This window comes from Triplophysa rosa, linkage group LG13 (assembly GCF_024868665.1).
Source record: "Triplophysa rosa linkage group LG13, Trosa_1v2, whole genome shotgun sequence".
Lineage (NCBI taxonomy): Eukaryota > Metazoa > Chordata > Actinopteri > Cypriniformes > Nemacheilidae > Triplophysa > Triplophysa rosa.
The window spans coordinates 11,093,422-11,120,328 of record NC_079902.1 but is presented as its reverse complement, the minus strand read 5'-3'; the positions used below and the strand labels follow the sequence as shown (position 1 = coordinate 11,120,328).

General features: G+C 36.8%; 3 protein-coding genes across 6 annotated transcripts; 2 read left to right on the top strand and 1 right to left on the bottom strand.

Moving 5' to 3' along the window:
- Window positions 1–678: 678 nt before the first annotated feature.
- fgf20b (fibroblast growth factor 20b) lies at window positions 679–2,677 on the bottom strand. Its single transcript, XM_057349874.1, has 3 exons — window positions 2,134–2,677; window positions 1,828–1,931; window positions 679–1,574 (listed from the first exon to the last, which is right to left on the bottom strand). Exons 1-3 carry the CDS (start codon window positions 2,408–2,410, stop codon window positions 1,329–1,331), a joined length of 627 nt encoding a protein of 208 aa, XP_057205857.1. The 5' UTR covers window positions 2,411–2,677; the 3' UTR covers window positions 679–1,328.
- Window positions 2,678–3,314: 637 nt separating this feature from the next.
- micu3b (mitochondrial calcium uptake family, member 3b) lies at window positions 3,315–16,853 on the top strand. Of its 3 annotated transcripts, XM_057349871.1 has the most exons (15): window positions 3,315–3,651; window positions 4,555–4,699; window positions 5,801–5,832; window positions 5,920–5,998; window positions 7,965–8,012; window positions 8,945–9,027; window positions 9,114–9,188; window positions 9,533–9,574; window positions 10,617–10,712; window positions 11,823–11,914; window positions 12,435–12,606; window positions 14,505–14,613; window positions 14,707–14,864; window positions 15,161–15,229; window positions 15,733–16,851. In XM_057349871.1, exons 1-14 carry the CDS (start codon window positions 3,397–3,399, stop codon window positions 15,227–15,229), a joined length of 1,455 nt encoding a protein of 484 aa, XP_057205854.1. In that variant the 5' UTR covers window positions 3,315–3,396; the 3' UTR covers window positions 15,733–16,851. The 3 variants fall into 3 exon arrangements, with proteins under 3 accessions (XP_057205854.1, XP_057205855.1, XP_057205856.1); XM_057349872.1 differs by lacking the exon at window positions 10,617–10,712 and having other exon boundaries at window positions 15,733–16,853; XM_057349873.1 differs by lacking the exons at window positions 9,533–9,574; window positions 10,617–10,712 and having other exon boundaries at window positions 15,733–16,852.
- A 940-nt stretch (window positions 16,854–17,793) lies between these two features.
- On the top strand, window positions 17,794–26,872 carry zdhhc2 (zinc finger DHHC-type palmitoyltransferase 2). Of its 2 annotated transcripts, XM_057349970.1 has the most exons (14): window positions 17,794–18,050; window positions 19,937–19,963; window positions 20,195–20,289; window positions 21,447–21,567; window positions 21,717–21,786; window positions 21,876–21,908; window positions 22,977–23,097; window positions 23,232–23,270; window positions 23,472–23,604; window positions 24,036–24,162; window positions 24,241–24,333; window positions 24,526–24,620; window positions 24,826–24,899; window positions 25,365–26,872. In XM_057349970.1, the coding sequence occupies exons 1-13, from the start codon at window positions 17,930–17,932 to the stop codon at window positions 24,864–24,866; spliced, it is 1,116 nt and encodes a 371-aa protein (XP_057205953.1). In that variant the 5' UTR covers window positions 17,794–17,929; the 3' UTR covers window positions 24,867–24,899; window positions 25,365–26,872. The 2 variants fall into 2 exon arrangements, with proteins under 2 accessions (XP_057205953.1, XP_057205954.1); XM_057349971.1 differs by lacking the exon at window positions 23,232–23,270.
- The last annotated feature ends 35 nt before the right edge of the window (window positions 26,873–26,907 follow it).

The following is a 26,907-nucleotide window of genomic DNA, read 5'->3' as shown; positions in this document are numbered from 1 at the left end:
CTGGCTCACCATCACAGAGATACTAAGATCACAGACCATAACCTTCATGCTTCAACTTAAAATATCCTCTCATCAGTTCCGGAGACTGTATTGAGATGTGCCTCTTTAGTCATTGTTGTGGAAATCCAGCTCATTGAGCCATTCACAAAAATTTGGCTCAATCTCATATCGTCTTTCTCAGTGTCTTGTTTGGTTTGACGTGAAAATGCAGGTACTCTGAGATTTTCTTTCTCTTTGAAGAAAAAACACATAATCTGAAGAAAATAATGTTTAAATTATGTGTTTAAATGGAATTTTGTATTATTGGTGTCTTTGGTGGTATTTTAGTCGGTATTTATTAAGATCAACAGAGATTCTTCACAACTTTGGGGTATGACCCAAAAGAAAAGGTCAGTTTTTATTTCACTCATTGTGAAGCTGTTACCTGAGAAGGTCTCGCTAAAGAACTGATGCTGATGAGCACAATCCTGAGTCACGGCTAAATAGCAGCTTAGAAAAGTAGACGCTTTTGTTTTGTATTTAGATATGGTGCTCATCAAAACTTGAACAGAAATGTATTCTAAAGTTAAAACCTTTTGGAAGTTTGGATCATAATCAGAATTTAAAAAATGATATCAAACAAAACCAGCTTTTTTCTAATAATACTTGATTTAATGGCCTGTAAAATGTATTGTGCGGCATGCCATTTTTGGAAAGACGTGCTTGAAACAAAGATGTATAGATCACAGAGTGTTATGGCATTCTTCATACATTTGCAATTGTTAAATCACAATTTCGCTTGCCCTCCATAATATCATAGCAGTGATAATAAAGATATATAGAGAACAGCTTCGTCACTATTCCAAAGCACCTTCTACTGTTTGGTCTAATACCTTAGATGTAAAAATATATATTTATATTTTCAAATAAATAAATACATACAATAAATATGTGTAGCAAGAACTGTATAAATAATATCTCGTGAGATGGCATCTTCTGTTCCTCGGTGTCCCAGTTCTGTCATCTCTGAGCATCACAATGTTCCTTCAAGTCCTTTTGAACCCATATTGAATATCTCCAGAGTGAAGCAGCACCATTTAAAAACCACCAGCTCCCCTGTTCAGGTTTTCAGAGATATGTCATGCTGCTGGTCAATTACAACCACACATGTGATTAGCAACCAGGACAGCTTTTGGAGAGTCTTTCAAGACTGTATTCTTCACCGTCAGTTCTGAACTGTGCATCCCCAAAGCAGATCTCCACCACTTCTTACTGTCACTATAAAGCCTGGATGCTGTAGCAAGGGTAACTATTATCGTTCCTCCACATGCAGGAATGACCCAACAGTCTCAGCTATGTCCAAGCACCTCTTTGTAAAGTTCTGGAACTTTATCAGGGTCCACCGGTCTTGGAAGAAAGTGTGTGAACTTTTGATGTCTCCTTGACTTAGTCCCATCACGTGGTGTGCCATCCTTATTGAGAGCCACAAAATATCGTGATCCTCTTTCTCCATGCTTATAGAGATTAGAAGAATATGTGTTGTACCAGTTCTCCTCAAACTGCTCACGGAAGACACATTCAGCTGTGAGTTTCTCCTGAGAGAAAACATAAATGTAACAGTGTCTCAATTTTTGTTTATTTTAGTTATATACATACAACATAATTTAAAATAACAGTAATGCATAACAGTAATGAATAATGCGTAATGCGTAAAATACAGTCAAATGACTAAACCATACATGCCATCTACTGGGCTTAATAAGAAACAACAGTTGTGCAAGAATACTTAAAGAAATTAATATTTGAAGAAATTAATACTTATATAAAGACACTGCAGAATATACTTACAGAACCATAAAGCTCGCCTTTGTCATTCATTCCAAGGTAGAGACCACTGTCCACACCACGGATGCTTACTAATCCAACTGCGAGGCTTATGAACTCCAAAATACCTGGAGAAGAATAAATCAATTGTTCCGGTGATTTCCTTTGAAGTCTAAAGCCCATAACATATTGTGAGAAAGTTAAAACTGTTACCCTAACCCACAACCCTTAAAACTATGATATGCGACGCAGTTACATTTAATCGACTTATATGTCAGAGCGAGCGCATATTATAATCAACAACTTGTAATAAATAAAGTGGGATATTACCAAAACGACTGTGGTCCCTTCTCGTGCCCTGTACAGTGCCATCTGGGAGTATTTCAAGGTGAAATCCAGTCCTGCAGTACAACTGCCTTCTGCGCAAAATCCCTTTCAAGTGCGTTAAATCTGTGGAGGCGCTCCGTGACAGTCTCTCCGCTGGCACTAAATGATCGTTCAGCAGCCCGAGTTTGTCTCCTAGAGGTGGTAAAAAAAACTGTGATCCGACCTGTCCGAAACCTTCCAGGCTCTGTAAAAACGTCCCGATCTCTCCCATAGCTACCATTGCAACTCCGCAATTCACCAGGATCTGTCAGGTCAACTTTAGGGGTCCAGTTGTCCAAAACTACAAGTCACGACGGATAATATAGGAGCGCGTTCCATGCTGAGCGCATGTGAAATAACAGTTGACTCCTGCAGATCATATACAATTATCCAATGGGAAAGAAGCTAATAAAAATGACAAGTAATTGCAGAAAAGTTCAAGGAGCCTTACGAAATAAGTCTTTTAATTTCTGCTGTCATGGCTTGTCCACATGGTGGCCAGTGTTGCTTTCTAAGGACACGATCATGAATAAATGTGGAGCAGGTATGAGGCAGCAGGTATGTGTTGTTGTGGGAAGTGCTTTGCGCAGTGAGTGGCTGCTGGGCTCGCGGGGCAGGTGCAGAGCTGTGGGTTCTGTGGGCGGGGCCATCGGTTTGCTCCAGCCTTGTGCTTTTGCTCATGTGCAGTCACAATGTGCATGTCAATTAATTTACGTGTGTGAGTGTGTCACTAGTAATTATTGGCATGTGACCTGCAGGTTTACTGAAAATGTTTTTTATATATGTCTATATTGTAAAAGCAGCTGTAAACCATTAAAAATGTGAGTAATAAATATGTGACCTTCTTCAAACGGTGCACTAATTCTTTAGCATATATCCATCATTCTGTTTAATGTGTTTTTATTGGCCAATGTCAGTGGTTGCTAATAGCCGATGTTTTTTTGTAGTCCTAGTAGTAACTGTAGTTATGGTTACCATAGTAATTTTAATAAGGGGTTGAGAGAAAGCGAGAACAAACACTTCACCCTAGTTTTATTCAGACCAATATTTTACCATTTTGAAGTCGAAGCCTGCAGGGCATGAAGTTCCCAAACAAGGACGTTGGGAAACAAATTATAACTGGAAATAGAGCTGCTAATGTGTTCATGTAGAAGCATGCACGCGCGGGTGAGGTTGCATATTTCATCTCGCGATGCATGAGCGCAGTCTGACCGCTGTGACAGAGTCATGATGGCCGCCGTACGTCGGGCTTTATTTCTTCGAAACAAGTTCACCGCTTCCCTGAATGCTTTAAACGTTTGTATCAACAACCGATTTTCTCTCAAGGAAAGATCTCTTCTGAAGCGTTTCGGGACTGGACTGTGTATTACTCTCGGCGGATTCGCTGTTTACTGCCAATACAATTCAACCTCGCAACGGGAAAACAAAGCTGGTCTGCGCGCAAGGATTTCTCCGCTTCCAGCTGTTCTTGCAAAAGAGAAGGTATGCGTTTGTATTTCGTTACAATGTAACACAGCATCACACTTATAAAATCCTGGTTTTGTTGTCCTTTTGTTTCCGCTTTTCATTCGGTGGCGTTGATGCGCCAACACAGGCGCTCTCCACCAGAGCGGTGCTGAATTCAGTTCTTCTTCATCCTCAGTCATGTGATGTACAGTGGTACTCACGATGAAAGAAATATTAAACAAAATATCTGGTCTAAATTGTATATATCGAGCCTTTTGTAAAATGTATAAGTTCAGGCTTAGGTTTGGGCTCAAGGGTTATTTTACTATGCATGCAAATTTAGTCAGTAGTGTTTTCCCTGAACATTCAGAAAACAAACAGGGCTGTTCTACCATCATGGTCTTGGTATTAATGTTTCAGGCAGGCTTTTTCAAAGCCATCGGATTGATGCATCGTTAATCTAAGCGATTGAATAAGTCTTGTTTGTGAATCTCTCTGGTCCCTGTTGTTTTTTGTACTCTTATCTGCTTGGATTGGTCATAACCTTGACTTGGATTGGGACGCAGGAATCTAGGAGTGAGGTAACTGGACACGGCGGCTTGGCAGCCGGGTTGACGTTTGATGAGGGTAAAACTAGCAGGACACACATTCCCAGAGTGTTTGCACAGTGCCCATGGGCCTGGCTATCTGCTACAGGAGTTTAGCCTTTAATATTCCTTCTGGTGGATGTTCCTGTGCACAGGAAAGTAGCAAAAACATGAAAAACACGATCTATTGGTTGATGTTTTCCCAAAATAAATGGGCGAAAAGTAGACAACAAAACAAACTTCAGTCATGAGCAGCAATCATGGAATGTTTCTGTCACTATTGAGATTAATGACATTCATTTCTTTTATATTTCTCACTAAGTGTCCTTTAAGTGTGTATGTTTGTGTATAGGTCAGTGCATCCACTGAAGATGAAGAAGTGTCCATGTCAGCCCATAAGCACAGATTCAGACTCTTCAGCTCACTGGAGATTGATGGACAGCTCTACATGACCCCGCTTGACTTCATTGAGTCCACCACCATGAGTGAACCAAAGAGTAAGTAACACAAATTAAGTTTAATTATCAAAACGTAGAATTTAAATGTAAAATACTGTTTAAGGTTAAATATCATAAATACTCATAAATACAAGGTTTGATAGTGGTTTTGCCCCTGTGAAGTATTATACCCCTTTAATCTTAAAAGCAAACGACCCTGTAGACATAAAATCACCTTATGTAGCCACAGCATCTGCATGTAGATCGCTATCTACCAGCATCACACGTATGGCCCATTTCTGTAACCAAACTCTGAAACTATCTAGACAGACAACTTCTAGACATGCGTATCAGGTACAGTGGATTGAAGACATTAAGTTTAAATCACACATATCACACGCACCGATGATCCAGATGGTAAAATTGATAAGTATTTTTTACAACACAGCTATACTTGTATAGGAGTTGAATTTCAACCAGCAGTGTGCTGCTATCTGAAACTTGGACTTCCTGGAATATGCAGACAGAAATAAAATGTGAACTCTAATATGGGGGGCAAACATTGCATCACCATCTTGTCTTTATTGGTATTCGCATGTCGGAATGAAATAGTGGTATTTATGGTTTTACACCCTGGCCGTAAAACACACTTTGAGTGCATTATATAAACAGACGATTTGTTTTGACCGATAGTTGTTTTGATTTTCTTTATCAAGACATTAGGTTTGCAAAAGAACTTAAATTGTTCTATTACTTCCCACTGTACATTTGCTCTTATTTTATTTCATTGCAGAAATTTAAACACATTTTTATTTAAACACATTTTATTGCAATGGTATTTATTTAATGAAATAACAATAGTCTTGCATCGCAGAAAATTTGACATTCACCTGTATTGTTTGCAGACAAAGCGAGTGTAACCGTGTTATTTTTAGACATAGCCAAACTGCTGAGAAAAGGGAAAACAGATGAAATATATAAATAAAGTCTTTCCTTCCCCTTGGAAGTATTTTTTCAAACTAAAGGACTAATAATATACTGTGGTGACAATTTTGAATATTGTTAGTTTTTGAAGATTTTCATTTTTAATGAACACATACATAATATGAATATGAATACATGACCTATGGTCTTAACCATGTTTGTTTTTGTTTTCTATAGAAAAGAGATTTTGGAGATCTCTCACAAAACAGGTATGGTGAAATATTCAAATGGCTATATTCATTACTGTTGATATATTTCTAAATGAATAATTCTGAATATGTGTTCTCTTTTAAAAGGATCTAGACAAGATACTGGCTGATACTCCACCTGTTTGGAAAGGATCTTCAAGTTTTTTCAGAAACCTCCGGGAAAAAGGTGAGACCTCATAATATCATGTGTGTGATATGTATTATAAAGCAGCATTATTTACTTTGGTCATTCGATCACTGTTTACTCGTTGTTAGGGAAATCCCTTTTTGTGCAGTTGGATTATGAGAGTATCTGCTTTTAAAGTGGCAAATGTCTAGATATCATTCTGTATATGCAGAATATTTATATGTAGATGTGCGACATGTATCCGTGATCAGTTTATATTTTACAGATTCTTAGGCCACCCACATACACAGTGTTATGAAACGGTGAAACTCAAGCTCATGCTCAGGCTGTAAATGCTCTCTCTTATCTCTCAATCGGTCTGGTATTACTGCGACTTTGCTCTGGAATAAGCACAGATAGGAAAGTGACAAAAAAAACACCTAGTACATAACGTGTGGTATGTCGTTGTGAATAGAAAACAATCACCTGCTCAACAGAAGGGTGTGCCGTGCACACACATTCACAAACTAATCCAGAAATTATCCAGCTCTATATTGCCCTGAGGTCTGACTTTGTAGACATGCTTTCAGAAAATGTGTTTTCATATTATACGTGATGTATTTATAACAACCCAGAAATTAAAATCCATTTCATGCTATTGCAAGAATTCATAAACAGTGTAACATTTATTTTTAAATTTAGGCATTTAGACATATTGTCTAATAAAAAAGGATAAGCTTCAAAGTGATAGTGTTACCTAAAACACTTTGAAACAATCACCTGTTTGGGGTGTGGGGGGTTTCCAAGATGCTAACAGTGCTTTCCTTGTAGTGTTCTTAAAACATTAAAACACTCTACATGATATCTCTGCTTAGTGCAACTTTTCTCGAGAGACAGTGCCTAGATTTGGGCTTTTAATCCGGCTGTTAAATGTTAAAGCTGCACTTAGGTTAAAAAAGAAGAGAGGCTTGATCTGCGAACAAAGGCTTACTTCAGAAAATAAAAGAGCTGTTTGAACTTTGCGATGTTGAGACTTGTCCTGGTTGCAGCCCCATATCACTCTGGACAGTATGAATTCTAAGAATGGCGTTGGATTACATCTCCATCATTGACACTCTATATGAATTGTTTCTGTGGAATTCTTTGTGTTCTGACAACTGTTTGGGCTCATGGGCTGGGCTTCTTTCTGCAAGACTGAAGGTGTGTGGATGTAATGAAACCTGTCTGAGATCCTGAAAGACTAAATGCACAGGTCTTAAAGGTTTGAATTGTGATAGACGTTCAATGTGGAGAGTTTGCTGTGCATTGTGCCTGTGAATGTTTGAAATACATACCGTGGGGGTCCAAATGTCTGATGCTTCTGTTTTGTATCTTTCTAATTAAATTAATAACTTCTATTATCAGTGTAAGAGTGAAATGGGATAATGTATCGGCCACGGATATATTTTGTTTTACACATGCACACCTTTCTTTATCCACCCTCAAGCATTCCAAAGTCCTTTTCCCACAGCACTCAAAGTAGCCCTCCTGAACTATCTGTGCCCAAGTCACTATCATCTCTTTCAAACAAAAGCTTGGGAATGCTTTCAGTGGCAGGAACAATTCTCCCTAAGTCTCTCCTAGACAGCGACCTGACAGTTGTTCCTCTTTTCTTCTCCTCTCACACAAACAAAGGACTAGCCGACCTCAAATGGCAAAACAAACCCACATCAGGCATCTGCAATCAGTTACAGATCACTTGAGAATGTTTTACACCTAGGAAAATAAACAGAGGGAAACTCAGGAGCCCAGTGGCCTGCTTTAATTTTGTTTGGGTTTGCGTCCAGCCAGCTCGTTTTAACTTTAACGGCTTTGTTTGCGTGAAGAGAACACCAAACAAGTGCAAAGAAGGGGATCCTCCTAGATTTTCTAGAAGAAAGGCTGCCTGGTTTAAAATGACATTTGATAGTAAAATTTATTTTGAACTCAAGCTCTGGGATGTTGGAGCTTTGTTTGAGCTCTGAAATGTTCATGTGCTGTTTTTCAGGCATCATCGCTTACACCGAGTATCTGTTTCTGCTTTGCATTTTGACAAGTGAGTATGTGAGATTTTTTTCTAGGATTAATTAATCACGTCCAGAATAAAAGTTTGTGTTTACATAATAAATGTCTGTGTAATTTTTTATTTATAAAAACATACACATACGTGCATATAAAGCCGGGGGGAATTATGAGACCACCCCAAATTTTAATTTTTAAATGAGCATTTCTAGATATAATGTGGTCATTCCAATCCAATGTCTGTTGAATTTCCACAAACTCAAGCCTCGGGAGTGATATAAAGTCATTCAACAGCAATGTGAAAGACTGTCAACATGTCAAGTCACATGAAAACTGTAATAAAAATCAAGGTTATCACGTAAAATATCTTTTTTGAACGTTTCCTAAATACATGTACAAATATTACAGTTGTATTGCTTGAAAGTGAATATGAACTTGTTTACTTTACGGTATTTGAGGTCTGAAAAAATACAGAGCATCATTTCTGTTATTTTAACCCGTTTCTCCAGTTTTCATTTTCTGAAAATAAGTGCAAATAGAAACAATGTTTTTAGTTAAAGTTTGGTAAAAATATTGTTTATAGTTCACAGAATGAAACAATAATAATCATTTTACCTAAACACCATAAATAGTAAATATAAGTAAAAACGGTCTCTGAAATGGTCTCTTAATTGTTTCTGCGGCTGTATGTAAGAAATATATAAAATATAATAAACATTTATATATAATTTAAATTATTGGTAAATAAAATGTAAATATTTCCTAAATATGTATACATGTAGGTGTATGTGTTTACAAATGCAAAATGAATATGCCCAGTGCACAGACATATGTATGTAAACAAACTTTTATTCTGGACGCGATTGATCGTGGTAATCATTTGACAGCCCTGTCTTTTTGATCGTTTGTTAAACTCAAATGAAAATCACACAAATACGTATCTCAAATGTGTTTTTTGTCTTACAGAGCCACATGCAGGTTTCAAAATAGCTTTCAACATGTTTGATGCAGATGGCAATAAAATGGTGGATAAGAGGGAATTTATGGTGGTATGATTATGTTTTTTGATGTTGTTTATCAATCAAATTTGCATGCCAATACACGTTAAGACAACATTTTTGGCTTTGTTGTTTAGCTTGAGGAAATATTTCGAAAGAAAAACGAAAAGAGAAAAGAGCGCGGAGGAGATCCTGAAAATTCATCTCAACTGGTAAGAGAAATATAGAACTTGAAAAATGGCACCTACTTGGAACTATTTGACTACTTATTTATGATCATAGATAAAATTTGAAATACATTATGGCAACTGATGTGCTACTTTTTATTTAAATATCATTTAAAAATATTTGATTGATGCACATGTTTAAATCTCCATCACATTGTGGTTGGATGAATATTTTTCTGTACGGTACAAAAATGAAATCTGTTACATCGCTCATGCTAAGGAAGTGCTAAAGACACTGTAGTCCTTATGTGAAACATGACAGATTCTAAATGATTTGATTAATTTTTTTCCCTGTATTTGACACGCCATCATTATCTTCTCGGTGCGAGAGTGTGGAACTGTACGGATATCAAGGTTCCGTCAGCAGTAATGTATGTATCTGCATATTAAAGAACCCTTATGCATGAGTTTGAGAACTTTCATTAGGTTGTAGTACACGTTAATCTTGTACAGTCATCAGCAACTGGATGCCTGGCGTAACCGCTAAAGTTTTGACCTCCAGCTTCAAACTAACTAGTGCTCAAAAAACCCAAAGTCACATTCAGGGAGTTCAGCTTCTCCTCGACGGACAGAGAGCTACATTACACAGTGAGATGTTTGGATAGGGTGTAAGGGCGTGACCCTCACGCATGGCTCACCTCCAGAGAAGAAGGACAATGCAGCTCTAATGGAGCTCAGTCAAACGCAGTTTAAAACACAGTTCTATTGTTATTGTATCGTTTGAGTAAAACAGATGATTTATGTTGCTTGTCTACTGTCAGGAACTTCTCGCTTAGAAACGGACTCGCAGACTCACGTTAAAAGCCCCTCACCTATAGAATGACAGTTCACCCGGACCCTCATGTTTGATTTTTACAGTTGCTTGAAAAGTGGTATTTGGCTTCGAGTTACATCTTGTGATGGGTCGACCATGAAGAGCTTTGTGTCATTCTGAGTTAGTGTTGAGGAATGAACCAGTCTCAGCATTAAACAACAGAGACAGAAGAGCTTCTTTAACTCTGTGCTGTCAGTCACGTTCAGTGTAAACCTCTATGAACCGGTGTTGATTTAATAAAAGATAAAGACACAGTTATTAAAATGCACTAAGCATGACATCATAAATCTTATATATTGCAGTGAGGTGGCAGAATAATGTAGAAATGATACTTGACTTTTCTACCTTGGCTTCCTTTTTGATAGTTGTTTCTTGTTCTCAAGATTGAGCAAAAGTAATAACGGTATGTAATGTAAATAACACACAACGGAATTATGAGATAGGACAACAATTATGCCCCAGGGTAAAGTCAGTGTACATTGACATGGTACTGAGGTACTTCGAATGCTTTTCGCATGTACATGATGCTTCTAATGTGTCTCTGTGTAAGTTTGACATTTTTGGTGAATGTTAAAAACTTCTTCACCTCTGATACGCAGGTGCTTAAAAAAGACCAGCCTCAGTCTGAACCCAGACATTTCTGGGATGTTCTGAGGCAGGGTGCAAGAATAGTTCTCTTTTCAGATCTGACAGAGGTACAAATATCGTCTATGTTTATTCGTTTTCTCATTCCCATAATTCTTTCGGCCACCCCCTTTCCCTTCGCCGCATGTGAGGTTCAGCTCATTGTTGTATGTTTTATTTTTGTGGAATTTCCATATTTCATTCATTATTGTTTCACAACATTTCATGTGTTCCAATGAGATGTAAATATGAGATTTGAAGTTTTTTAGACTAAATAGGATTTACGAAAATGATCATTTTGTCTTTTTGTCATTTTTATTCAATAAGATTTTTTCTTTTGGATGAAATTGATGAAGTCTGGATTTACTTACCAAGCTTAAATGTTTGGTTGCACATGAAACTCTAATAGTCACATTAAGGTTATAGGTCACCCAAAAACATTCTGTTTTCATTTACTCACCCTCTTGTTATTTAAAACATGTATGGCTTTCTTTTCTTCCGCAGAACACAAAAGAAGATATTTTGAAGAATGTTGTTAACCAGCACCCATTCACTTTCATTAGTTTTGTGTCCATGCAATAGAAGTGTATGGGTGCCAGTGCTGTTAGGTTACCAACTTTCTTCAAAATATCTTCTTTTGTGTTCTGCGGAAGGAAGAAAGTCATACAGGTTTGAAATGACAAGGCATTTCTGGGATGTTCTGAGGCAGGGTGCAAGAATAGTACTCTTTTCAGATTTTTCAGATCTGACAGAGGTACATTTATTGTCTATTGAGTAAATGATGCCCGAAATGTTCCTTTTTGGGTGAATTATCCCTTTAGGCCCCTGTGTGAAAAGAGACCAAATCGGATACATTATGCGTCTTGTTTTTGTAAAGATATGCTGCTGCAAAGGAAAATGAATGTAAGAACAAACTAACTTTAAACAATTTAGGAGAGCTAAAGCATTATTTGGAATTTTACAATGTATGATAGAGAATTTGCTTTGTTATTATCAACATTTGCTTTAAATCAAACATTTATTGTTCAATTATTTGTGTGTGTGTGTGTGTGTTTTGTTTATGGCTGCACATTCAACCTGCAGACTGTTTTTGAGAAGTGATGATCCTGTACATTGTCAAATTTTGCTTTCTCTCTGAGTTTTCACAGCTGAATAAGGTTTGTCATTATTTGCTTTCACAGCACGAACCAGAAAATGCCACTGAAACAACTCTGCTAGTGCATTTCTTTGGAAGAAAGGGCAAACGTGAACTTAACTTTGATGACTTCTACAGGTGAAATACACATTAGATGTGAGCAGGCCCACAGGGAATCAAGCTAAACACTCATCATTCTCAAAATTCAACACATTTATTGTCTATTGCATTAATTTAATAATTAAATTAGGTTGCTTTTTGATTGGAGACACTGTACCAGGACACCGTTGGAAACGAGATGGTGCATCTCAAGGGGTTTATCCAATAGATACATTTTGATAACAGCGTTCTACTCTCAAATTTTAACATATTCTACATTATGTAAATCTATTCACAAAAGTCTGCTTATTCCCCCCTAAAATCAGATTCCCTCTGGGCTTGGATACAAACTATTCTGAACACTGTGATCTTGGCTGCCTTTTCCTTTTTTAATGTGATTAATAATGCATGGCTCTTTAAAAAAGGCTGAGAGGTATTAAAGTAAGGATGTGTCTTATCAAAGCATATTGGGACGCTTCAGTCACTCAGAATGGTGTCCCACTGAGAAAGTGATGGTATCTCCTCTTAACACTGTGTCTGTGTTACGCTCTGTCGGCAGATTCATGGATAACCTGCAGACAGAGGTCCTTGAGATTGAGTTCCTCAGCTATTCCAAGGGAATGACCACCATCAGCGAAGAGGACTTTGCGCGTATCCTGCTACGTTACACCATGGTGGAGAACATTACCGGCTACCTTGAGAATGTGCGTCAAAGCATACCAGATGAGAAGGTACCTTTACTCCGGACGTGGTTTTGGACACACGCAAAACTATCATCACTCGGGAAAATCAAATATTTGGTTTGTGCCTTTCAGAAAAAAGCAGCACAGGTGCCACATTTAGATTTAGTGTTCATGCCAGTTTGCATGTGGTTTGTTGACACGAAAAACTTTTGGGATGCTGGGCATTTGAAACATTTTTATTTATGCAGTTTCTATAACTTTATTTTAATTGAGAAGCTACATGGGACACATGAAATTTTGTGAAAAACTTAAAAAACACCAAAATATAACCTACACTTGACTATTAGAATACGTTTTAATCTAAACTCTTAATATACATTTTTTTTTAAACGTTCATTGACATGTTATGTGCAAACTGGCCATTGTTCACAATAGCATAAAATTTAAAGGTCCAGTGTGTAATTTTTGGGAGGATCTATTGACAGAAATGCAATATAATATACATAGCTATGTCTTCAGAGGTGTATAAAGACCTTACGTAATGAAGTGTTATGTTTTTATTACCTTAGAAAGAGCTATTTCTATCTACATACACCGCGGGTCCCCTTGCATGGAATTCGCCATGTTGTTTCTACAGTAGCCCTAAACGGACAAACTGCTCTACAGAGCGCATTTAGTGAATACATTGTCCCCTTCGGCAAAGAAGTGGAAACGTGACGACGTCTTAGTTCTGTGTCAGCCACCGTAGTGCTTCGAAAGGGAGGCGGTGAGCGGTGGAGTGAGCCGTTGGTTGCAATTTGCAATCTCACCACAAGATGCCGCTAGATTTCATACACTGGACCTTTAAATATATTATAAATGTAAATTGGAATGAGATTAATATTTTATAATGTATATATTGCATTAGGCCATGTAAATAATCCTTGCAATATGCCTTCCAACATCCCACTCCTATTTGACAAGATCATTAATTTTTCAGTTAGTCTGAATTAATTTATTCAAATCAGTGCAACAAATCAAACACCACCAAAACACACTTGTTGTTAAAAGTTGAGTGAGGAGAATATGTATTTGTGCTTAGGGTTGTTTTCCTCTTTGCACATTGACCCTCACATTATGAGGTTAGAGTCTTTTCAGTTGCCTGAGGAGGCTGTTGGTGGATGGCCATTGATATATAAGTGGTTCTTTTTCTTAAGTTAAGATATTGCAGTGAAGCTTAACTTGTAAAAGCAGCAAAGCGTCACATATTACTCATTAGTTCATTTGTAAAACGGTTGTTGTTGGTAGCGAGAGACGTGGGTCTAGTGCCTGGAAATGGATGCGTGAAAATCAAAAGAACTGCTGTTTGGGTAATCTGACAGCGGTGAGATATTTTGGATACATCCCCTTTGTTTTTATTTATGCAAGTATCAGGTTAATCTTCTTTAGAAGATCGACAAACCACCCGACCTCTCCTTAAACAAAACAATCCAAAGGTGTTGACAGCTTGAATTGTATAGTTTGGCACAGGAGCTGGAGGGATAGGGACTCTGATTGTTTGACTCAGCCAGACTTAAAGGAACAGTTCTCCCAAAAATAAAAATTCTGTCTTCATTTACACACCCTCAAGTTGTTCCAAATCTCTATAAATTTCTTTGTTCTTATGAGCACAGATATTTGGAAGAATGCTTGTAACCAAACAGTTCTTGGCCACCATTGACTACCATAGTAAATGTAATTGTTCTGTTGAACACAAAAGAAGATATTTTGAAGAATGCAGGAAAGCAAACAGTTGTGGTGCACTTTTGACTACCATTGTCATTTTTCCTACTATGCTAGTCAATCGTGGCCAAGAACTAACTTTAGTCTGTTTTGAAGTGTATCTTTCTAATAATATCGTTCTATTGCCTCAAGCTTTCTCTTGAAAGGATCTTCTTGATCAGATTTTTTGGGGTCTTCTCTTACAGGGTATCAGTTTTGAAGAGTTTAGGTCCTTCTTTCAGTTCCTTAACAACTTAGAGGATTTTACCATTGCCATGCAGATGTACAACTATGCAAATCGCCCAATTGGACAAGGTAAACAATTTAAAATAATCCAATTGCTCCAACGCTTTTTGACACAGAGGATTTAGGGGATTAACTGTTTATAATTTGCAATTCTGTACACAGATGAGTTTGGCCGTGCAGTTTATGTGGCCACCGGACTGAAGCTCTCACGTCACCTTGTGAACACTGTGTTTAAGATCTTTGACGTGGACCACGATGACCAGCTCAGCTACAAAGAGTTCATTGGGATTATGAAGGACCGGCTGCACCGTGGCTCCTGGGTAAATTTGGTTTTGATGGTTCTTCTCTGATGATTTTTCTACAGAGTTAAACTTTAGATTAGTTACTATTATTGTACTACTGTTATTTTTAGTTTTATCATGATTAGTATGAATAAAAAACATTCATTGTTTTTATTGTTCTTTATTGTAGATAAGTATTTCAACTAAAGTAATATTTTATAGTCAGAGTCTAATAATTGAAATTTTGCTACCACCTAGTGGTCACCGTCATTCACTATGCTAGTAGTCTGCTGACTGCTACAACCTGTTTTTTTATATTGCCATTCTGACCTCAGGGATACAAAGGTGAAGAGAAGTTCACATCCTTTAAAGCCTGTATGAAGAAGGAACTCGTTGGCAAATAGGTATGTTCATAGTTGAATAACAGAAGAAATGTAGCAGTTGTTTAAAGGTTTTCAGTGGTTTTGCTTCATCTTATTGCTCTGGGGAGTTCTGAATTAATGATACGGAACCTGTGCACTAGCACTGCTCAGCATTCAGGCAAAGTTCTCTCTCTAGCATCAGATTACTCTGTAAAATTAATGCGTGCTATCAAGAGATACAAGATACTAGCCTAACACAGTGTATAAAGACTTAACATAGTAATCGAATACAGTGCCCAACCCACGAGAAAAAGAAATTACATCATAAAAACACCTAGAAAAAGAGAACAATTGAACTTGCTGTGGGTGACTACTACTTCAGTGTGAAGAAAACAAGCATTATGAGTTGTTTTACATTTCTATCGGTTTAATATCAATTTAAAGTAATAATACATTTAGAATATACATGTCATGCTGAATAATTCCTGTGCGGTTTGTGTTTTCACTGTGTGCAGTGATGTTTTGTTCTTCTGTGTTTTTTGTAGGTAGAAGTCATCAGCATTTCTCTCTCACTTATAAAGAAATCTCAAGATGGATTAAAGCTCTGCAGTGACCTACTGCTATTATCTACCAGACCTGTGTCCAATTAGATTAACACACGCTACCTCAATGGCCTATAGTTACAGCTATATGAATTGTCAGGAATTTTTAAACTCCTTAAAAGCCATGAACTAAAGGGTATACCACTTCTATGAAACCGCCATTCAAGTTTTATGAATTAGAAAAGTTGTTTTTTAAAGGTCTTACAAATGGGTCCTGCATCTACATTTTAGGATAAATGATGCCGTTTTTATCTCCATTAAATTGTACTTTATAAATGAACTGTTTTAGTTTAAACTGTTATTTTGTGAATATACCACATATTTTATAATACTTCTTCAAAATAGAATGTGGTTCATTCTGATGTAGTAAATTGTATTTATTCTATATATTTATCTATAAATGATAGGAATTATAAAACAGATAATCTTTCCTTACAATGAGCACATTGCTAACATAGTTTCTCTGAACTTGTCCATTGCCCACCAACCAGATCAGTTTACACAGGGTCTGATGGCGATGAATGCACAGAGCAATAATTGATTCCTCGGTAATCTCACAATGTGCTACAAGTACACATCTCTTTATATGAGCTTCTTACAATGGCACTGCTTGAAGGAACATCTTGCAAAGCCTACATAACAAGCACACAAAACGCTCAGTGCAGCAGAACACTCACTATCTGAAAGGAGTGATATATCATGTTTGTCTTTCTACAGAATGTTAACCATAGATTTATTCTCATTGTATTCTATATTATTATTGAAAGAAGTTAGGCTAAACATATTACAGTGTGTATTCTCAGATCTGTACCATTGTCTGAATAAAAAGTCTTTTGCATAGTGTTAACATTGATATGATGAATTATTTAAGTTCACAATAAAAAAAAGATTGCAGTGGGTTATCTTTTTTGATCTGCGTCTAGCTCGTGCCCCTAAAACACCTTTCATGAAGTTTGCTGTGAAAATTGACACCTAATTGTTAATCTCACCATGTAGGCCTATTTATACAAGGTAATACCAATGGCTTACACACTCAATGGCTTACATTTTTATGGTTTCCATTAGACATTCCACCAGCTGTTTACCAATAAAACCATTACAAAATTTCCTTTATTATGGACTTTATTTCAATAGGATTTATTGCGTTCTGTCGATTCCTATCCACCAGAAAACACATTACAATTTTTCAATTGGCTCAGTTAGTTTTGTGCATTTAAGGAACAGTCTGTTGCCACAAGTGATCATTTGCAGTTGTGTTATTTTAAAAATGAACAGGTAATAAGTCACTAGAAAAAGTTTTGTTGAGGCCTGAACTTTTTTATAGTGGGTAGAGATCATTTGCAGTTTCCTTTAAATCTAATAATATTCTGTGATGGTTTATATTTTTAATCATACACTCTAAAAATGCTGTGTTATTTTCAACCCATTGGGTCAAAAAGGGACGAACCCATCCATTGGGTTAAATTAACCCAGCAAATGGTTTATTTTTGACCATTCAATGGGTTAAAACAACCCACGGTCTGGGTTGAAACAACCCAGCATAGGTTAATTTACAACCCAACGGGTTGGGTTCGTCCCTTTTTGACCCAATGGGTTGAAAATAACACAGCATTTTTTAGAGTTTAGATTTACATTTTTTTGTAGATTTTTATCATGGCGGACTAATTACCACTTGTATTACAATACATGGAGTTTTACTAAAATAGCAATAAACTTCGGTTACTATGGTGAGACCCTACATTTGTGCTTATTATGGTTTTTACTGTGAATACAGTATAGCCTATGTCAGCTAAACCACTTATTTTTCGTAAACGGTATATGTCTGTTAACCTAATATATTCTTCAGGTTGTATTATCCGTACCAGCCTTATTTAATTATTCAATTGTATAAATACCGAAACACTGCTGACAGACCAATGCAATGGTAACCCGACATTGGGTCTGAATGGAGTTTCGGTGTAGCACCGCATCATGTCAAGTTTGTAGAAAGGGGCGGTACCGTCGTGCTACATCGCAAACAAGATCGACCAGGAGAGCGGGAGGATGGAGGAGCAGACAGCAGCTGCACACTGAACATAAGATGTTCTAGCATCAGTAAGGTCTTGTCGTTTTTGGCCACTTTTGGTGATCAGATAGAAAGATGGCGCCGTCAGGTTCGCGCAGCATTGACTGCTGGAGAGTTTTATACTGGATCCCAATGCTGTTCATCTGTCTGATCGTGGCATGGTCTTACTACGCGTATGTAGTGCAGCTCTGCATAGGTAAGACCGCAAACGGCACGGACAGCTTCCTGTGGGTGCAAGTTTACAGTGAATCGTAGACACAGCAAGTAAATAACACCTTGCCTCCACCTAGTCTGTGTGCTTTTGCAAATGTCTGGTTCTGTTACTAGAGCGATGTCTCTGTTGTTGATTTGGGTTCGTTTGCTTAAGATATACTTAATAGACAAAAATAGCAATAATAATAATAACAATAATCATTTATTATTATTTGTTTTGGGTATTGAATGTGTTTACTCAGTCCTAAATTAATAAACAACCTGTTAATATTTAGTTATGGTTTCACTTTCTTGCTTTTCTTTATGTGTTTGGGTAAAAATGGAAAAAAAACTTTTGTCCCCATAATAAATGGCATGTTTCTGTGCCATATGATATATGCGATAGTGTGTAAAATATAAATCCACCATTGACGCATTATTGTAAACTTGCTTTATCCTGTTGCATAATACGTATTAGCTTCCATGACTGTAACAAATATACTGAAATTGCTTTATTTTGTACCATATCATTTGAATAGACTGTGGCTTTTCAGTGGGGTCAAAGGTTTGTATTCACAGAAACTTAAGAAACATCTTACATTCACTTCTTTGATTGCATCTGCAGTCACGCTCTCATAAAATCTTCTATAAAGAGACTTTATTGTTCTTTTAAATGGTGTATGATCATGAGGATGCCCCATTTATTTTGCCCCATTTATAAAATCAAATGATGTTCAAGTGTTTACATACATAAAGCTTCTTTGTGAGACCACACTCCTAACCGCTGATCCTACTGGCATTTCATAGCAGTTTATGCTGAACCGCAGTCAGTGGGTCCTTATACGCACTTACCCCCCTCCATCCCCCCTCTTGCTTTGTACTTAAAATCGTGTGCAGAGGAAAGCACTTGGCTACAGGACGACACAATGAGAACCATAAGTGACTTAAAAACATTATATTTGACTGGATTCAAACATGATACGTTTGCATGGTTGCTCAGTGGGATTATATAAGCAAATTTGGCTCACTGCATCAAGCATTTAAAATGTAATGTAATCTCGGAATGTTGTTGTTGCATCGCAAGTTTTTACAGTCGCGCTAATAGAGGCTTATTTCAATGATAAGCCTTTGCACAACCTGTGGCGTACAGCTGAGACAAAGATTGTTATGAATGTTGTGTCTGCTGATCCTTACGTCTCAAAGCTAATCACTGCCAAGCTGTCAAACTCAACCTCTCCAATCTGTGTCTGACCTATTTCTACTGTAGTCACTTCCAGGCGCACACTGAATATAGCAAGGACCACATTTGGCGTTTCTTAGACAGCAGTGTTACATTTGACAAAGTCAACACAGAAACTGTATAATCACTGAAATTGTTAGTAATTCCCATCGTATGTCAACAGTTTTTTTCTTGCTGTAAATGAAAGGGTTGTGCACATGTTGGACCTGTGGGTAACATGATTGCCACATGTATCTTCATTTATTAATATCCTTATATGTATTTTTTATTTTTGTGATTCCATCTGGTGACTTGACTGCTGAAATTACACATTTCTTCTTTAAAGTGTAACAATATTGGTTGACATCTCACACCTCGTCACCATGTATTTGATCAAATACAGTATATTTTATTGTTCTATAAATTTTTTGTTGAGCACCAGTTGCAGAGATGCATGTGATTTTGGGCATCTGATCAAAAGTCTCCCTGCAGTGGGTTCCAGCAACAGCAATCAGTGCAAGTGTGCTGAGAACCATCTGCTGCTCACTGACCTTCTATAAGTGCACGGGGAGTTACTGAACTACTGTTTATAAAATAATAGGCTGTGCATGTCCTACTTTCAGAATTCAAATCATCGAGCATGACCATTGTTTTTCTCCTTTCCTCTGCAGAAACTGTAGAGAACATGGGAGAGAAGAGTAAGTCGGCTTTTTCCTACAATGTTTCTTACTATGACGATACCAATGTCTTTCAACTGAAGGCCATTTTTACAACATTTGTAGAGTAAAATCTTTGTTGTGGGTGTGCAAAAGCCACATAAAAAGTTAAAAATAGCTTAAATAGTTTAAAATTTTACGTTAAAGTGTAAAAAGATGTCTGTTGTCAGAGATATTTAAATAATTTTAACTATAAGTTTCCTTGTATTACAGTAGTTTACCTCCTGCTGTATCATGGGCTTTTCATCATGTTTGTGTGGTCATACTGGCAAACCATTTTCACAAAACCGATGAACCCGCTGAAAGAGGTGAGTTACTCTACTTTTGGGTGATTTCTTTATAAAGACTATAGTTTTGTTGTAGTTTTATTAATATTTTGAAGTAGATTTTATTTTATATTATTAAATTTCGTTTTTTTTATATTCGTATTTTTATTTCTAAATGATTTTATATAATTATTTTATAATTATTTATCATTATTTTATATGATCAACTTTATTTTTTTTTTAGCAATTTCGTCATGTGCTTTTGTTGTTTTATTATTTAGTTGTTTACTTTATTTTTTATATTGCTGTTTAATGCGTCTGCTAAATGACTAAATGTAAATGTAACTTTAGTTTATTACATTTTTACATTTTTTATTTATTTCTTTTCAATTGTTTTAGTGTCTCAACTTAAACTTTAACTTAAGTTTATTGCTGAGACAACAAGTTTTTTAAATAATATTTTGTGCTATATTTTATTTGTTTGCAATTAACAAACAAATAATATTTGAGTGCTTTTCCACCATCACGCCAAATTGTTCTCGTTGCTTAACCGTTCCACTCCGTGCCGATCCAGGCCAGCAAATGTAAATGTAAATAGTTTCATTTTCCACCGTAGGGCTGATAAAAGAAATCTCTAGAATGTAAACACAAACGCTTCACGAGAGACAAGAGACTGAGTGAACACAAGAGACTGAGCCATAACATCTCTGCACGCATTCTATTAACATGATTCCAAGCCGGAAAAAAAAGCACTCTTTTTTTAATAATATTACTTTTCGTTTTAGTAAACTATAATAATCTTGACCTGTAGTTATGTCAAATAGGTCAGGTGGTCAGTACAGTAAACACCAAATGAATATGTTTGACAGCTGGCAACGTTATGTGTAATATTCGTAAGTATACGTTATAACACCCATTAGGACAAGTTGTTGGTTATGCTTGTTGAAAAAAACAGCATGTTGGGTAGTAAATTGTATGTGATCTTCAGTGAAACTGTAGCATCTCATCACAGGCGGTTATTATTTCGAGCAGAGAAAATGAGAAACAAACTGTAATAGAGAAACCACACACGGCTCAGACTGGCAGTCAGCCTCGCCGCTCTCAGATGTCTGATGCTGACGGTTCTCTAGGTACAGTGCGAGTGGCGCTCGTCACGTGAGAAACATCAAAATGTTTTGGTTTTTGTCTGTTCTTCTCAGTTCCACCTGTCACATCCCGACAAAGAACTATTAGAGCGTGAAGATCGCAGAGAATCTCAGCAGGAGATCCTGAGGAGACTCGCTAAGGATTTGCCCATTTACACATTCACAATGTCTGGAGGTGGGCACATGTGAACGTTAAACCAAGTCCGTGAGGACTTACTCCGCCAAGAATTAAGCTCAGTATAAATAATGACCACAGACTATTACATTTGTTTTTCAATCTGTTATTGTTATCGATCTATATTTTAACAAGCTGTCTTGATACAGCTGTCCGCTACTGTGATCACTGCCATCTGCTGAAGCCTGATCGATGTCATCATTGCTCAGCCTGTAATAAGTATGACCCCTGTTTTTAAAGCACAACACACGTGTATAAGATTGTTTTGCTGTTAATTTTCAACAGCTCCTCTCTCTACTGTCTTACAGGTGCATTTTAAAGATGGATCACCATTGTCCGTGGTATGTACAGTACCAGCTAAGTAGAGGCTAATAAGGGAAGGAATGCATTCCTTTAAAGGGATAGTTCATCCAAAAATGAAAAATCTGTCATCATTTACTCACCCTCAGGTTGTTTTAAACCTGTATAAATTTCTTTGTTCCAATGGACACAGAGAAAGATATTTGGTAGAATGTTAGCAATTTTCACTTCTGGGACATCATCCACTACCATATAGTACCATTTTTTGGTTCTGTTGAGCACAATGAGATATTTTGAAGAATTTAGGAAAACAAAGACTTCTCGGGCACCTTTGACTACCATGTAATTTTTCCTACTATGGTAGTCAATGATGTCCCGGAACTAAAAATGTACTAACATTCTTCCAAATATCTTTCTCTGTGTTCATCAGAACAAAGTCATTTATACAGGTATGAAATTACATGAGGGTGAGTAAATGATGACAGAATTTTCATTTTTGGGTGAACCATCCCTTTAATATACCAGGAAAATCATTAATTTCATCTTTAATATCTAGAAAATATGGATCCAGTGTTAACAAATGAGGTCACTTGAACTGCTTCATGTGGTAACATCTTAAAGGGACAGTTCACCCCAAAATGAAAATTCTGTCATTTACTCACCCTCTTGTCATTTCAAACCTGAATGACCCTCTTTCTTCTGCAGAACTCCCCCCCCAAATTTTTTTTTGAAAAATGTTGGTAACCAAAAAACGTTGGTCCCCATTGACTTCTATTGTATGGACACAAAACCAATGCAAGTCAATGGGACCAACAGTTTTCTGTGTTACCAACATTTTTCAAAAAATCTTCTTTTGTGTTCTGCAGAAGAAAGAAAGTCATACAGGTTTGAAATGAGAAGAAGGCATGTAAATAATGACAGAATTTTCATTTTGAATGTGAACTGTTTCTTCAACACAATTCTCCAGTTGAGATACAGCAACACATTTTAGAGCTGAAGTCAAGTAGAAATACTTTAAATGTCTAACAATTGTGTAACTGTGCTACTGCATCAAAATAAACATAAACACCCAAATGTACTTAGCCTAACATGTGCATTTTATTTGACAGGGTGAACAATTGTGTTGGCTTCTCCAACTACAAGTTTTTCATGCTGTTTTTAGCATATTCTCTGCTGTATTGCCTCTTCGTCACTGCCACTGACTTGCAGTATTTCATTCAGTTCTGGACTGTAAGTATGAATTATTAATTTCTCAGGCTTATATTTGGACTGTGCAGAAGGGATGTCTTTAATAAACACCCAGAGCTATGTCGTATGACAGTTTTGATCTTTGTTTTTCATCAAGTGTGCTTTTATTTTGAAAGGTTGATGGTAAAACACATGAACGTCTTATGGAATATTTGGTAGGATATTAATAATGTGTATTATTTAATGTATTCCTCTTAGATAGCTTTTATAGTTCTCCTTAGTCCAGCACATTAGTTTTTACAAATCCTTTTAAAACCAAAAGATGAGCAACCATAGGTTTATTCATTTCTACAAGACCTGCATTATTGTCATGTTTTTTGGTGTATTAACAATGCGTCTCATGTGAATTCTAACAGAACGGCCTGCCTGACACTCAAGCCAAGTTCCACATTATGTTTTTATTTTTCGCTGCCTCCACGTTCTCAGTGAGCCTGGCGTTTTTGTTTGCCTATCACTGCTGGCTTGTCTGCAAGAACCGCTCCACCTTGGGTGAGTGGGCTGTGCTTTAAATAGCCACTTTACAAAATTACATGGACTCATCTCTATACCATGTTGTATTCACACTGCTTGATGAAATGATACTCATACATCCAGTGATTCAGATCTGGAGCAGGTGGTGTTTAGGGTTGTCTGTAGTTGGAACTGCCTTTTGTGGCAAATCCTTGAGGGAAGACGTACAGTAACTGTGCCAACGTTCAGTACTCAAACGAAGCAAGTCTATAATTAAGAGGCATGATATGTAAATGATGATGTATAGCCCATGTGATATGTAAATGTTAAATGAACCTGAGCATCAGACTCAAAAGTGTCTGTTCAACATTTGACTATATAATAAACCATTTTAGTATTGTGCCAGGTCACAACTGAGTTTCCAATGTAAAATCTGAGTTTTACGTTTCTCCAAACATCTTTCCCGTCAGAGGCCTTTCGAGCACCTGCATTCCAACATGGACCAGACAAGAATGGTTTCAGTTTAGGAATCAATAAGAACTTTCAGCAAGTGTTTGGAGATGAAAAGAAATACTGGCCGCTACCTGTTTTTTCAAGGTAGTATTTATTTTCAGTATGACTGAAAATATTTTTTGTTGCTGTACAATAATTTCAGTTTGCTCTGTATTTTTGCAGTATTGGCGATGGCTGTTCATTCCCCACGTGTCTGGTGAACCCAGACCCCGAGCAACCCTCTTTATCCCCTGTACACAACTCTTCAATCAAAAGGTACATAGCTTGTATGACTGATTTACTTTTAGGCTGCATTAAAAAGTAATTTCATCATACATATTTTATTTCATACATATTAAGACGGGATCGATAAACGATTTATACATCAGTACAATTTTACACTACATTTAAAACTGACCCTGTCTGTGAAATCCGAGTTTTCCATTCATGTCCTTTTTATTCTCCTAGTGCTGAAGAATCTCATCCGTTTCCTACAAAAACTTTGAGAGAGTCTCAGAACCAACTGCTCAGTAACGGACAGTCAGAGGACAGAGTCAAGCGAGGTGAGAGGATTGGATGTAGCCGTGGCACAGTTTGTAGTGCATGGGTTTGGGATGAATGTGGGTTCAAAACTGGCAAATCCCCAACATATTTTCCTGTCTTATGCCAGGCAAGCTTATATCATAAACAAAATGATGTTTGCCAAGCTTGTCTTGACTTAGGTTTTCTCAGAGCTGTTGTCATGAAAACTCTGTATTCTCTTAACAGGTACAAGCAATCCAGCCTTGACTATTGAGAAGGAAACTTAAGTACACGCGAATGCTGACCAGTTTAATGAACAGGTTTGGGTGTTTTGTAAATAAAAACAGGAAGAATACGTATACTGTATGTAGCTAACAAAACTTTTTTATATATGTTGCATTACAGTATATATACTACTGTAAACACAATATCTTTTTTAATTATTTTTAGGATAATAGTAAACTCATCAAAACAATGGGAATTATGTTGTGACAAAAAAATCTAAACTTCAGTGTAGTCATTCTTTGTTCTTTATATTAAACATCTATCATGGGCTCTTATTGGCTACTCTTTCTATATTATTTACTCATTTCAAAAACATTTTTATTGAGTAAAATTTCCATTTGAAATGAAAAGGAAAACTTATGTTGGCAAAATTAATTTCAGACATTTAAGCATACACTACATGCTCAGATCAAGGTAATGAGAAACATTTCACCAGTAGTGTATAAATTATTTGCTTCTTCCAACATGTAATAAATACTCAATGAATTCTGTTTCTACAGGAGTTATGTGCTAGTGATGTCTGTTGTCAGTGGAACGGTGAAGATTCTTACCTTACGTGTAAGCTGCTCCTGCACAGACCACTGCCTATTCACTCTGTACCTAATGAACTGTGAGCTTTCACAAGAGCTACCGGTGCAGGGTTATGCTGTGTATATACATATATGAAGGGTCACTGAGTCGGTTTGGTCAAGATATTTTCAACGTGCCTAAACGTACCGGCAGCAGTGGCTGAACATTCAAGAAATTGATGTACCAGCAAGACCCACTTGTTAAACGTTTGCATACATGTCTTGGTGTAGGCGGTGCTAAAGATGGTGGCATTTTTGTTAGTCTGGGAAACCTGAACATTTATGCATGCTACAGTATGTGATAGTAGTTTTTTTAACGTTTGACATGTAAAAACTGAAAAGCCCAAGAGCTTACGCACTGCACTACAACAGTTTAAATTGTTTTTTGTCCTTGCATTATTGAAATGCAGGTGTGTCTGATGAATGTATGTATTTTTTATTTACTACATATTAACATACATTTTTATGTCATGACAGTCTGTTTTGTACAAGCAGTTTCACTTCTGAGGATCGTGTGTTGATCTCAGTTTTGCAAAACACAACGACACAATAACTGTTGTAGATGCTTATTTGAAATTTAAGGTCAACATTTTATCAGTATGTGTATTCCTTGGGACTCAAACCCTTAACCCTTTGTGTTGTAAATGCCATGCTGTACCAACTGAGCTTCAAGAACGTTACACCGGACAGTCAAAGGATATTCAGACAAAAACTATTCAAGTTTTACCTGATAGCACAGGGAAGAAAAACAATCGGCACTTTGAACAACGCTGTACATTATTTTACATTTTTGCTATCGAAAGAAGTATGCTATGTTCATATACATTATTATACTGCAGTAGCAAAGTGAACAATTTGTCATTAAATGTCAGTATATCAGATTATTCTTTCAGCGTTTTATGCATAACCATGTTTGCACAAGAAATGCAAAACTCAAAGATGTGTTTTTTACTGATCACATCTGATTTATCCAAGGGCTCTATTAACAAATTTAATACCGTAATGAATATTTCTGCTTTATATCTGATTCCTGAGATTGCATGTAATTGTACTTGAATGTACCAGCTAGTGTGATCTTCATATTGACTTGAGGTGTGAACTAAACCTCAAAAATGCCAAAAGTTGTGCTGTGTTGTTGTCCGTTTCGTAGTTTGTATGGAAACGTGTCATTTGGGATTTGTAATTTTGTTAACATACCACAAACTGTGATACAAGATTTCTGGCCTCTTATTTTGTGCATCTAGACCAGCCGATTGTAGTTTGTAGAAAATGTGTTTGTTGTCTTTTATGAGTACATTAAATTCAGCTGGATGTGTTTGCGTTAGTAGCTTCATGTAGCTATCTGCGTAGTCTTATCTGTACGATTAGGTCATTGAATGATATGCTTGGATGAATTGTATTAATCTGTGAGAAATAAACTGATATTTTATTAAATGCTAGAGAGTTGTTTTGGTGTTAAATGACTGTTCCATGT

What these genes read in the sequence shown, in the direction of transcription:
- zdhhc2 (XM_057349970.1), top strand. Translation starts at nt 17,930, where the DNA reads ATGGCGCCGTCAGGTTCGCGCAGCATTGACTGCTGGAGAGTTTTATAC. An exon ending in TGTAGTGCAGCTCTGCATAG is followed by an intron (nt 18,051 to 19,936) that starts GTAAGACCGCAA and finishes TTTCCTCTGCAG; the next exon opens with AAACTGTAGAGAACATGGGA. An exon ending in CAAGAACCGCTCCACCTTGG is followed by an intron (nt 23,605 to 24,035) that starts GTGAGTGGGCTG and finishes CTTTCCCGTCAG; the next exon opens with AGGCCTTTCGAGCACCTGCA.
- micu3b (XM_057349871.1), top strand. Translation starts at nt 3,397, where the DNA reads ATGATGGCCGCCGTACGTCGGGCTTTATTTCTTCGAAACAAGTTCACC. An exon ending in CACCATGAGTGAACCAAAGA is followed by an intron (nt 4,700 to 5,800) that starts GTAAGTAACACA and finishes TGTTTTCTATAG; the next exon opens with AAAAGAGATTTTGGAGATCT. An exon ending in AAATCGCCCAATTGGACAAG is followed by an intron (nt 14,614 to 14,706) that starts GTAAACAATTTA and finishes TTCTGTACACAG; the next exon opens with ATGAGTTTGGCCGTGCAGTT.
- fgf20b (XM_057349874.1), bottom strand. Translation starts at nt 2,410, where the DNA reads ATGGTAGCTATGGGAGAGATCGGGACGTTTTTACAGAGCCTGGAAGGT. An exon ending in AAGGGACCACAGTCGTTTTG is followed by an intron (nt 1,932 to 2,133) that starts GTAATATCCCAC and finishes ATTCTTCTCCAG; the next exon opens with GTATTTTGGAGTTCATAAGC. An exon ending in AAGGCGAGCTTTATGGTTCT is followed by an intron (nt 1,575 to 1,827) that starts GTAAGTATATTC and finishes GTTTTCTCTCAG; the next exon opens with GAGAAACTCACAGCTGAATG.